The 13,652-nt window shown below is 32.3% G+C and overlaps 1 protein-coding gene across 39 annotated transcripts in view; it reads left to right on the forward strand.

The window, feature by feature from the left end:
• Positions 1 to 13,652, forward strand: part of PPIP5K2 (diphosphoinositol pentakisphosphate kinase 2) — an 82,911-nt gene that overhangs the window by 26,676 nt on the left and 42,583 nt on the right. For 23 of the 39 annotated variants that reach the window (XM_055387351.2, XM_055387357.2, XM_063706682.1 and 20 more), the window contains exons 7-17: positions 1,032 to 1,133; positions 2,245 to 2,406; positions 4,344 to 4,465; positions 5,739 to 5,840; positions 6,939 to 7,025; positions 7,761 to 7,836; positions 7,925 to 8,034; positions 8,987 to 9,072; positions 11,288 to 11,413; positions 11,552 to 11,673; positions 12,241 to 12,423. In XM_055387351.2, coding sequence (XP_055243326.1) covers positions 1,032 to 1,133; positions 2,245 to 2,406; positions 4,344 to 4,465; positions 5,739 to 5,840; positions 6,939 to 7,025; positions 7,761 to 7,836; positions 7,925 to 8,034; positions 8,987 to 9,072; positions 11,288 to 11,413; positions 11,552 to 11,673; positions 12,241 to 12,423 — 1,278 coding nt within the window. The remainder of the gene's footprint in view (positions 1 to 1,031; positions 1,134 to 2,244; positions 2,407 to 4,343; positions 4,466 to 5,738; positions 5,841 to 6,938; positions 7,026 to 7,760; positions 7,837 to 7,924; positions 8,035 to 8,986; positions 9,073 to 11,287; positions 11,414 to 11,551; positions 11,674 to 12,240; positions 12,424 to 13,652) is intronic. The other 16 variants (XM_063706684.1, XM_055387342.2, XM_063706693.1 and 13 more) reach the window with 1 other exon arrangement.

The raw sequence follows: 13,652 nt of genomic DNA on the forward strand, positions 1-13,652 counted from the left end.
AAGATACTTGACTTTTCTTTTCCCTCCCATTTTGTACATCTGTCAAACTAGAAATTCACTTAAGCAGTAGCAGTCTTTTAGAATAATGGCCCAGAAAAATAACAGCTCATAGAAAAAGTAACATTAATAACTTTATGTACATGAAAGTATACTTAATTGTACTCAAATGCAAATTAAATTGAGATATAATGACATTGTATTACTTTTTGGATTGACAAAGATAAAAAATATTGAGCTAGTTGAGAAATAAGCACAAGACCAAACATTGTTGGCAGAAATACAAAGCAATGTAGCCTCTTAACAACATAATTTAGCAATGTATCAGAATGTAAAATGCATATACATATAGAAATTGATGGAAATTCAAATTAAGAACACAGTGAGATACCATTTTAACATCCATTAAAGTAGCAGATATTAAGAAGCCTAACAATAACAAGTGTAAACAAGGATGTAGAACAGTGAAAACTTACACATTGCTGATGAGACCCTACGTTGTTAAAATAGTTGATAAAGATTTTTCATTATCTTCACAAGTTGCATATGAGCACATTCTATTAATGAGCCGTTCCACTTTTATTATATACCTTAGAAACACTCATACATGTTTGCTGTTGGGTCACATAAGAATGTTGAAAGCAACATTGTTGTAATCACCAAAGCTTGGAAGATAACCTAAACATACATTGATAGGAGAATAGATAAATTCTGGTGTATTTACACAGTGGAAAATTCTAGAGTAGTAAAAATGAACAAACTTGAGTTACATGCAGCAACCTGGATGAATCTTAGGAACATAATTCTTAATGTTCATTGTATTTCTATGTTCTCTAATATATAAGTTATGGTAACAGTAGAGACTACTATAGTGCCAAGTATATAGTAAGTTTCGTTAAATATTTGTGGATTAAAAAATGTATTTGAAAATGTCTAAGATAGAAATAGATGGTAAATAAACTATTTGTCATTTTATCATAAAAATGAGGGAAATAATTTACTTTTTTATATCGATGGACATCTTTTGTTTTCAGATTGGCAGTAGAAGTAGTGTTTATTCTCCAGAAAGCAATGTACGAAAAACAGGCTCATATATATATGAAGAGTTTATGCCCACAGATGGTACTGATGTTAAGGTAGGATTGATTAAAATAGATTTTAGTTTTATATTTCAAGTTTACCAATGATATCAGAAAAAGTAGTTAATCTTTAGCTATATCTAACCTTTATTCTGGATCTCTTTCTTTTTGATTAGGGATTCCTCATGTTTTGTACCATCAACATCTTTAGCAGTCTATGGACTCTTTTTTAAGAGTAGTGTTTTTAAATGCTTTAAACATGTAAGATTATGATGGAGACAAATTTTATCCAAATATAATAAAATATTTAAAAACCAACTTTGTGTTGCACATAATATGTCTTTAAAGGGGCATTAAATAATAAGATACCAGGGATAAAGGTCTAATAACCACCACAGTTTCCAAGCAGTGATTAGTGTAAGTGAGGTTTTGAGATCTGTGACAACTGTTATGTGATATAAAACATGTCTGTCATTTTAGTTGGTGACAAATAGGTCTTAATTGCTTTACCTTCAGCCATTCTCTCTCTAACCAGAATGTTTTCTAAAGTATAAATCTGAGTATGAATCCTTAAAAATTCTCTAGTGGATCCTTATTGACCACAGGATAATAACCAGATTCATAATCCTGCCATACAAGATATTTCAGTCTGTCCTCTCTTTGTCTTATAAACCTCATTTCTTACAGTATAAACTACATCAGATAACTTGCCAATACCTGAATACATCATGCTGTTCATGCCTCTTTCCTTTACTTTTCTTCTCTTACCTGCACTCAGATTATGCCCTCACCCTTTTAAAGATGTTCTTTTGGAAGGTTTTTTTTTCCTGTAAGTTTTATAGTTATTTGCATCTCTCATTTGTTAAACTAAAACAATTTGAGGAGAGCGATCACATTGTATACATCCTAGTATTCCCTCGTAATACTCAATATAATAGTTTTCTATAGAGAATGAAACTTCACTTTACCAATTTTGCTATATAATGATTACTTACAACCTTTCCCAATGAACCGAAAATTTGGGCAAGTAAAATAGAAAGATGTGTCTACTAGCCTGGATTCTGAACTATTTTTTAGTAATTTTTTCATTGTATTTGTTGTCTGTTCGTTACACACACACACACACATACATACATATATTTATACATTTATTAAACATTTGTGAAAGGTTTATACAGTGGGTCCAGATTATGCCCATGCTGAAGCTCGAAAATCTCCAGCACTTGATGGCAAGGTGGAACGAGACAGTGAAGGAAAAGAAGTAAGATACCCTGTTATTCTCAATGCACGAGAGAAATTAATTGCTTGGAAAGTCTGCCTTGCTTTTAAGGTAAGATGTTATACAAGCCTATAGATCCTTATAAAGGTAAATTCTAATTTTCTTTTTTGACTAAGACATTATTGGTGCTTATAATTGGAGAAGTAAACCGAGAAAGTAATTAATACATCTGAATGGTTCATGTACTTTTCAAGGGATTCTTGTGGTGCCAATATATTCTTTTGTATTATATAAAAGAAAATCTGGTCAGTTTATTCAGAAATTAAAAATAAAATTAAAATTCAGAAATGACTCAGCTGATCAGTGTTTTAGGGTTATTGTCTAGCATACTTTTTGAAACTGGCTTTAAGTGTTACTTTCATAGAATTGGTAAGTTTTTTTGTTGAATGAAAACAGTTCTCAGTGGTCTATGTTCATGAAAACAATATAAAAACATTTCTTTTTTTTTTTTTTTGAGACGGAGTCTCGCTGTCACCCAGGCTGGAGTGCAGTGGCACGATCTTGGCTCACTGCAACCTCTGCCTCCAGGGTTCAAGCGATTCTCCTGCCTCAGCCTCCAGAGTAGCTGGGATTACAGGCATCCACCACCATGCCCGGCTAATTTTTGTATTTTTAGTAGAGAGGGGGTTTCTCCACGTTGGCCAGGCTCATCTCAAACTCCTGACCTCGTGATCTGCCCACCTCGGCTTCCCAAAGTGCTGGAATTACAGGTGTGAGCCACTGCACCCGGCCAAAACCGTTTCTTGAAAAAAACTTTTTTACTTCTGACATTTGACTAATTCTCTCAATCTATATTGTTAAGTTTCTTCCTAACTACTGTATAGTAAAGATTTAAATAGAAGTACTACAACCTTCCTTTAATGAAGGATAAAAATTTTACCTTCTTGAAATCTTAAAGACTAGTATATATTACTGGTTATTAAATAATAAATAATTATTTTGTGCCTTAATAATTTGAAGTGTCTTTCATGGAAGGAATGTTAGCCTGTAAATAAGTTTTAATAGCTTTATAGAAATCCTTTTATTATGCCAGGATTCTGAAAGCTGTGACAAAAAATCACATTATACTAATACCTGATGATTGAACTTAAAATGTAGATCAGAAAGTTCTTAGAGCCTGAGTGGCAAATTCATGCCTTTTGGCCATTTTCTTCACCCAGATAAAGTAAATTTATTACAGGTGTTCACGAATATGTGGTATTAGGGGTTTAAAAGATCACAGGATTTCGACTGGGCATGGTGGCTCACACCCATAATCCCAGTACTTTGGGGGTGCTGAGGTAGGTGGATCACTTGAGGCCAGGAACTCCAGACCAGCCTAGCTAACATAGCAAAACCCTGTCTATACTAAAAATACAAAAATTAGCCTTGTGGTGGCTCATGCCTGTAATCCTAGCTACTGCAGTGGCTGAGGCACAAGAATTCCTTGAACCTGGGAAGTGGAGGTTGCAGTGAGCCAACATTGTGCCACTGCACTCCAGCCTGGGTGACAGAGTGACACTACCTTTCAAAACCAAACAAAACAGATCACAAGATTTCCTCTGGAATATGTCCTCAAAACTATTCTCCACGTCCATCCTCCTTTTTTTTTTTTTTTTTTTATTAACATGGTGTAATTTCTGCTAGTGCCAAGTTTTTTTTTAATCAGATCCTTTAAAAATTTTGCTTTTGTTTTTAAATTAAATGTTAATTGAAGAACTTTGTGATCAAATATATTATTTTTGGGCCTCTGTAGCCCCTTATGCATTATTGTTCTACATCTACTTTATGATGAAAGACTTAAATAATCATATAGCCTCTATAATGTATTTTCAGAGTACTCAAGTTATGAATAAGTAATTTCTTTCATTTCTTATTATGAAGTAAACCACTATATAGTAATATACTTTTAAGCATTTATAAAATTTGATATGTTCTGATAGGACTAGAAAACTGTGAATCTTAATAATTTAAATAAAACCTTAAAGTTTATAACTTATTTTAAATAGCAAACAGTTTGTGGCTTTGATTTGTTACGGGCCAATGGACAGTCCTATGTCTGTGATGTCAATGGCTTCAGTTTTGTGAAAAATTCCATGAAGTATTATGATGACTGTGCAAAAATACTTGGGTAAGAATTTTTAAATTTTTCTTTTTACCTTCATATACTAGTTATTCAGAAACCAAATGCCTGTTAACATTAAATGGTCAGGGTTTTTAAGCATTCTAGAGTAAAGATCAGTGTTCATAAAATGATACCCCCAGAGACTATGCCAGATCCTGAATTATACTTTGGCTTATCAAAGACAGATTAATTTATGATCAGTATAGATGAAAACCTTTAACTTCATATGTTTACAAATACTATAACATGTTGATTATTAGTCAAAAGTTTATTCGTTAGAATACTTTATTCCTCAAATTTATGCCATGTAGTTATAGTGGAAAAGGTTTTCTTCTACTTAATGGACAAAATTAACATTCATGAAATAAACAGAGTAAAATAGAAATATTTAGAATTCATGACTCTTTTGCATGACAATTCATTCTACAAGCGTATGTTACTTGATGATATTTTCATAAGATTATCAAGTGAATGTAAAAAAATTATTGTAGGTGGAAATGCCATTTTTATATTCTTCAACCTGTTTTCTTTATACCTTTATTCAGAAGACTAGCAAGGCAATAACTATTTTTAAGACATTTCCAGGTATATATGACAAATCCATAGGAAACTTACATTAAAAAATGTTCGATAATTGGAGCTAGCTTTTATACTGGTTAAGTATCCCTTATCCAAAATGCGTGGGACCAGAAGTGTTTTGGATTTCAGATTTTCAGATTAAGAACATTTAACCCACAGTGTGTTTCAAAGATTTACAAACTTACCCTTAAAGTGATGTAAGGGAGAGTTTACTAAATTTTAGCATAAATAAATGCTAAATTTAAACAAAGCCAAAAAGTAAACATTTTTCCATTTTTAACCCTATTAGTATAGTAGTGATTTGTTAAGATGAACACAATATTTAGAGTAGCATTATAGATGTTCAATAAAGTGATAAGAATTTATCAGTAGCCACACAGAAGAGACAATCTTGAATTTCAGAATGTATGTAGTTAGATGTGATGTAATTGTAGTGATTTCTTTGAATCCAATGTTGATTGATATTTTAAAACTAAAGTAAATAATCTCAAATTTGTGAAATCCCATTGATGTGTCTAATACATCAATTTGGAACTGCTGATTTTTATTTTTTCTTGATCAGAATTGATTCTGTGGGTTATCTTTTATGTGATGTAATCACCAGATAGTTTAACTCTTATGATTCTCTCTCATTCTCATTAAGTACCCAGTTTTGTCTTAAAACGTACTAATTTTAAATCTTTTCTTTTTTGTCTTGAAGAAATATTGTAATGCGAGAACTTGCTCCACAATTTCATATTCCATGGTCAATACCCTTAGAAGCTGAAGATATCCCAATTGTACCAACTACATCTGGAACTATGTAAGTCTGAATTATTTTCATTTAGAAATTGAGTTTTCCTTGCCATCTGTGCTATTAGGATAAAAATTAAATTTCTGAATGATGATTAGACACTTTAGTGTGTATGATTTCATATGATTCAGCTTGAAGATAGGGGAGTAGATTATACGTATTTATAAGGGTCCACTAATTGTTACAAATAAACTACTGAAACATGCCTGGATATTTATAGAATTGTTTAATCAAGCCATAAAAATAAAAAAGGTACCAATAGGAATGTTACTTAAAGGTTCATAGTGGTCTTACAACTTTTGCTCTCTCAAGTCATATCTTGCATAATTATACCAGTATTGCCAAAATGTTTTATAACATTCTCTTATTGAAAATTATTCCTTTAAATTCATGTCAGTTGACTGAATGCTTTTTTTTCACAACTTAGATATTTATATTAACATGTTAAATATCCTGAGACGTACTGATGATGGGGGGAACTAATTTTGTTTTTAATCAGCATTTTTCATACTGATTTAACATGCAAGTGTTAAATAAAATTTTTTTCAGGTAACTCAATTGATAATCCTGCAGGGTTATGTTCTGCAGTTCACACTTGAGCACACACTAGATTATACCTCTGAATTCTAGCATGCTTCTAAGATGATTTTATCTTCCAGTAATTTGAGTTGTAAATACTTGTTCTCCTTACATGGGCAAAACTTAGCAAATATATAAATATAGCAACCATCATGTAAAGTTTTATTTTGATTTAATGAAGTCTCAGTCTGTAGTGACCTAATGCTATGGATCAGATATTTAAGAAAGGTCAGAAATTGTAGTCCATCTACTTTTATCCCAGAGTTAATGTAGCCATTTCTAGAGAAGAAAAGGTTGTATTCTATTATATAGCTTAATATCACCTCCCTCCCCCAGCTTCTTAAGTTCTTTTTGAATTTTATTTCATAAAGTTAAAACTAGATTGTTATAAGTATTATTCTTCATGGGAAAGATCTTGAAATGGTAAAAGATGGCTTTAAATAGATGACTAAATGTTCATATTAATCTGAATTATACAACACAAATCTTTTTTAGAGAATTAAGAACATATATATTTTTTCATTTTAGGATGGAACTTAGATGTGTCATAGCTGTTATACGTCATGGGGATCGAACACCAAAACAAAAAATGAAAATGGAAGTGAGACATCAGAAGTATGTTTTAAGATGAATAATTTAACATGCATGATATAATTTTAAGATTTCTGATAAGTGATCAACTCTTTTGATTAATACATCATATAGAAAAACTTTTATCTACTGTCTCTTGGCCATTTATATTTAAACCAGTGGGTGCGTACAAAATCCATTTAAAATATGTTCATTAGCATCTAAAATTATTGTGGCAATATTCATAAATATCATCAGTCTGCCCTGGCTTTCATTTATTGTCATAAAGGTGTTCTATTTAATCTTTGCTTATCACTCTCTTGTATTGCATTCTGAGAGTGAGTAATCCCTCAGCCTTTTAGAAGAAAATTAGTAGAATGAAAGTTTCTGTTATTTCTATCCAGTGTTTGGTTTGGAGATGATAAAATTTGAAAACCCTGAGCCATTAAGTATGTGTTGACACAAGTAATTTTCAATGTATATGCAATGACTTCAGAAAATATATAATATTATGAACTATAATTGTATGTTTGGTTTCCGTGAAAAAACTTTGAAAAGTAGTATGGTGATTATTAGTTTGGTATCATTTAGGAAAGTACTAAGTTTTATCAATCAAAGTTGAGCAGCAACATGTACAGTGAAAGAGGAAACACAGTACTTGAAATCCTTAGATCCCAAGTTCTAGTCCCATAGCTTATCATTTATTATTTGTTAGTTTAAACATATATTGGTAATGTTAATTATTGCAAGTGACTAACAGTGTTCTGTCTTTTTTATAAGATTTTTTGATCTTTTTGAAAAGTGTGATGGATATAAATCAGGGAAATTAAAACTCAAAAAACCAAAACAGTTACAGGCAAGTGTATTTGCTTTCTTGTTTAATTTTAAATTTTTTAGTGGTGAAATTACATAAAAATTCAATTTTTTGTTAATTTATTTTATAGGAAGTGCTAGATATTGCACGACAGCTTCTTATGGAGCTAGGGCAAAATAATGATTCTGAAATTGAAGAAAACAAGCCAAAACTTGAACAACTTAAGACTGTATTAGAGATGTGAGTATCTTTTTGAAACGCTTAATTGTGGTACTACATATAGCTCTTCTTTTTTATGTATGTGATTTTCCATTTTAATTACTTTCACAGTCTGATCTTTTTACTCTTTGTTACTATAGTTGAGACATGAAGGAAAATCTAATGTGAAAAAAATAGATTGTTGTATTGAAGGTTTTAGCTTTAGTTTTAATTTTGGTGAGAAGATTAAACAAGGACATCAAATTTGTGTCTTCTGTGAAATACTGCTTAGAATGAAGGCCACATTGCTAACTTGACCATAGATTCATTGCAGTTTAAATATAAAAAAATTTGAATTTTGCCTTAATCAAGTAAAATGGATACCCACCAATATTCCTGTTACAGCTTTACATTTTTAACCTCTTACAATCTTATTTCCTTTATTTCTTAAAACACATACATCTGTGTTTTTACATATTTCTGTACTTTATCTCTTCAGAGTTGTCTTTTTTTTTTTTTTTTTTTTTTTGAGACAGGGTCTTATTCTGTCACCCAGGCTGGAGTCAGCGGTGTGATCTCAGCTCACTGCAACCTCTCCCCCTCCCAAGTTCAAGCAATTCTCATGCCTTAGCCTCCCAAGTATCTGGGACCACAGGCACACACCACCATGCCTGGCTAATTTTTGTATTTTTAGTGGAGACAGTTTCACCATGTTGGCCAGGCTGGTCTCAAACTCCTGACCTCAAGTCATCCACTCACCTCGGCCTCCCAAAGTGCTGGGATTACAGGCTTGAGGCATGGCACCCACGCCTGTAATTTTTAGAAAAACATTTTTGTTTTTAATGTGGTTAGAATGATTATATATGGTACAATTTTTTCTTTGATAGAATATTTCGAAGAATTAAACAGGCGGTTACAAATAAAAGGGAGCATGAATATGTGAGAATTAGTTTTTCCCTACATGTTCTATTCTGTTTATCATTTTATTTTTCAGGTATGGTCATTTTTCTGGAATAAATCGTAAGGTTCAGTTGACCTATCTCCCTCATGGTTGTCCTAAAACATCTAGTGAAGAGGAGGGTATGTTATTCTTAATGCTTATACAGTAGTTTTATATGTAGTAACTTGTTATTCACTGTTGATTACCTTTGGACCATCTTTTGCTTAGTAGTTTAGGGAATGGCATGGTGAGGAAAAATAAAGTGGAATTATCTTAGCTGTGCTTCCTTTTCTTTAAATAAAGGATACAATTTTAAAATTACCTATTCTTTAAATAAAGGATAGATTTTATTGTTCTGAAAACTGCATAGGACTTCCTTTTAACTGTGGGATTGTTTCGGAAAACTTATTTATTTATGACTAAGTGTTATTTAATGGGCTCCTTACATCACCTTTTGATAGTAGAGGGCAGAGTATATAAGAAGAAAGGCCAAGAAGTACAAAAAGACTTTGAAAAAATATACAATTAACCTGTTTCTAAAATAAATGGGTATTTTCTTCCACCCAGTAAACCAGAGTAAATCTTTAAACAAGTTTGGTCTCCTAAGAGCAGTCAGTATCCACATTCATAAATGCATTTACCTTACAAAAGAAAGGGGTAGGGATTGGGGAAGTCATTTCATAGAGAAATGCAGATGACCAATAAAATAATAATGATAGTAATAATAATCTGTCTTGCCTATCATATTGGCAAAGTGTTTTCTTCGTTTCTGTTTTAAACTGGTAATAAAGTGTGCTGATGAGAATTCATTGAGACAGGATTTCAGTCTATAGTAGAAGTATAAATTGGCACAGTGTTTTGAAAAGTAACTTGGCAATATATCAAAAACTTCAGAAAATGTACTTATGCTTTGACCTGAATTCTGCTTATCAGAATCTAACCCAAATAAGTAATCAGATGTTCAGGGAAAGATTACCTATAGGGATATTCATAGTGGTATTACTTATAGTAGCAAAAATTAATGATTATCTTAAATGCAGACACAAATTTATAATAATCTTTATATATTTAGTTTAACATGTGATATATTGCTCTTATCACATTTTGTGGTTAATAGTAATACAGGTTAATTTTCTATATCTTAGTATTTATCATCAAAAACATTCTATAAACAAATAATTTAAAAAGTTAGGTAACTAACTTTCTTTCCATAAATTAATATTGGTCTACATGACAAAGCTCACAGAACCGCTAACTTGCTGCAGGGGAAGGGGTGATTTCCTCTCACCTTTAAAGAATGATTATTAAGTTCTTTTAGTGCTTATAATGCTTATTTTTGAATTACTTTTTTTTTCAGAACCCAACACAGATCTTAATACCATGAAAAAGAGTAGGTCAAAATTAAGTACAGAAACTCATTAACTTATGGTATTTTCTTTGTTCAAGAAAATACTCTGATGTGTAACATGCAGAGATTCCACAATTTCAAATTTAAAAAGCTGCTCTTGAATACCTTTTGTTTGCGTAAAATTTATTAGATTGCATAAAATTTAAATTAGAATAAATGTTAGGCTCTGTCATCTCACATCTTCCTAAAAATGATGCAAATCACCGATTTCCAATCTTAAAAACATATGTATCTGGCCGGGCGCAGTGGCTCACGCCTTAATCCCAGCACTTTAGGAGGCCGAGGTGGGTGGATCACCTGAGGTCAAGAGTTCGAGACCAGCCTGGCCAACATGGTGAAACCCCGTCTCTACTAAAAATACAAAAATTAGCCAGGCGCCTGTAGAGCCAAGATCGTGCCATTGCACTCCAGCCAGGGCGACCAAGCGAGACTCTGTCTCAAAAAAAAAAAAAAAAAAAATATATATATATATATATATATATATATATATCTTCTTCACTTCAACTAATGTATTTTCTTTCATGGGACAGCACTGCAAAGGGTGCTTGACAGCAAGGCAGATAAAACCTGGATTCGGGCATCAAGGAGCTGTTAATCCAGCAGACATAGCACAACTAAATTAAGTATAATGAAAAAATTACTATGAGAGCAGGCAAGGGAGAAACATTACATCCCTGAAGAAAATTGGGAGCCATTTTTCTAAAGTATGAGAGAGATTTTCAAATTTCAGTAAGATTTAAACAGGTATAGCAAGGGAGTATTCCTTACAGAAGCAACTGCCTACAAACGGCATTAAGGAACATACATGCAACAGCATTTAAGGAAGAAAATATCTTACATATGGGCCATATTTCACTGCAGAAGAGAGCACAGAGAAAAAAATGAATCTTAAGTCTGTTTAAAGAAATAAACTTAACATTTGTTTTATTCATTCATATGTGTCATAGACAGCCGAAGAGAAGAACCATCTTTACTTTTGGTTCTAAAATGGGGAGGTGAATTAACTCCTGCAGGCAGGGTCCAGGCTGAAGAACTTGGAAGAGCCTTCAGGTGTATGTATCCTGGAGGTCAAGGTAAATCTTAGAGTTTTCTTTAATTTGACTAATTTCATAAATTGTATTTTGAAATCCTCATTTGTGATGTTATTAAATATTTATAGAAATACAATGAAATGAAAATATAGCTGAAGTGATTTGAGGATTTATTTTCAGGAGATTATGCAGGATTTCCTGGTTGTGGTTTACTTAGATTACATAGCACCTACAGACATGACCTCAAAATATATGCCTCTGATGAAGGACGAGTCCAGATGACTGCAGCTGCTTTTGCAAAGGTATAAATAATTTTTTTTTAGAATTATTAGAGTTTTTAATCTAATATTGTATCTTAAAACATTTTTGGCTGGGCGCAGTGGCTTACACCTGTAATCCTAGCACTTTGGGAGGCTGAGGTGGTCAGATCACTAGAGCCCAGGAGTTTGAGACCAGCCTGGGCAACATGACGAAACCTGTCTCTGCAAAAAAATTAAAAAAATAAAAATTAGCCAGGTGTAGTGGTTCTCACCTGTAGTCCCAGCAGCTCAGGAGGCTGAGATGGGAGGATCACCTGAGCCCAGGAGGTCAAGGCTGCAATGAGCCAAAATCACACCGCTGCACTCTACCACAGGCAACAGTGTCAGACCCTTGTCTCAAAAAAAAACAAAATTTTTTTAACCAAGGAATATTTAAAAATTCTCTATTTGGAACTTTCAAGTAAAACTCTAAAATGACAATAATGAACTGTAGTATTAATAAAGTTTATTTATGGTAAACTTAACTTATACTTTATGAAAATCAGTATGTAACAAAATATTATTTTACGTATTTTTTAAATTCGTGTTTTCTTTATTTAATATGCTTAGGGGCTTTTAGCTTTGGAAGGAGAGCTTACACCCATTCTTGTTCAAATGGTGAAAAGTGCAAATATGAACGGTCTTTTGGATAGTGATAGTGACTCTCTGAGCAGTTGTCAGCAACGTGTGAAGGCAAGGCTTCATGAAATACTTCAGAAAGACAGAGATTTTACTGCTGAAGATTATGAAAAGGTGGGTCTTAGCAAACTCTTATATTGTGAAATATTACACACACACAGAAAACTGATAAGTGCATAAAACATACATGTAGAGCTTATTGTATTATAAAGCAAATACACATGTTATCATCCTCCAGGTAAAGAAATAGAACATTGGAACAACTTTGGCTTCTGTATGCCCCTTTTCAATCGCAACCCATTCCCTACCTCCTCAAAAGAACTACTGTCCTGACTTTTTATATTCTTTTCATATCCAGAATACTTGCTTGAATAATAAGTATAGTCTCTAACCAGTGTAGTCTAATTTTTGGCTTTTTTCTAACTTTAAATCTATTGATTTTAATTGACAAATTAAAATTATATATGTTTATGACACAACATGTTTTAAAATATATATGCATTGTGAAATGGCTAACTTAAGCTAATTAACATATGTATTACCTCACATCCTTATTTTTTTGTGATGAGAACATTTAAAATCTACTCTCAGCAATTTTCAAGGATAAAATATATTGCTATTACTATAATCACCATGTTGTACAATAGAGCTCCTGAACTTATTCCTTCTGTCCAACCGAAATTGTGTATCCCTTGACAAACATCTTGCCAACCCCTTCCTTTTCCAGCCTCTGGTAGCCATCATTTTACTCTGCTTCTCTAAGTTTAACTTTTTTAGATTCTACATATAAGTGAGATTATACATATTTGTCATTCTGTGCCTGGCTTATTTCACTTAACATAGTGTCTTCTAGGTTCATCCATGTTGTTGCTAATGATAGGATTTCCTTCTTTTTTAAGGCTAGATGATGATACTTCATCTTGTATTTATACTACACTTTCTTTATTCATTCATCTGTTATTGGACAGGTTGATTCCAGATCTTGTCTATTGTGAACAGTGTTACAATAAAAATGGGAATGCAAATATCTCCTTGACATACGATTTCATTTCCTTTAGCTGTATACCTAGTATTGGGATTGTTGGATCATATGGTAATTCTGTCTTCAGTTTTTTGAGCAATGTTCATACTGTTTTCTGTAATGGCTCTACAGTATTAATTTACTTTGGCTATTTTTTAAGGTTCATAGAACATGTTTTATTTTATATTTGGCTTCTTTTATTTAATATTTTATTTGTGAAATTCAACCATATTAAGTAATGGTCATAGTTAGTTAATAATCATTGCTGTGTTTGCTGTATTCCATTTCAGGGTTGGCAGAACTTTTCTGTAAAAGGCCAGAT

Source organism: Gorilla gorilla, chromosome 4, assembly GCF_029281585.2.
Source record: "Gorilla gorilla gorilla isolate KB3781 chromosome 4, NHGRI_mGorGor1-v2.1_pri, whole genome shotgun sequence".
Lineage (NCBI taxonomy): Eukaryota > Metazoa > Chordata > Mammalia > Primates > Hominidae > Gorilla > Gorilla gorilla.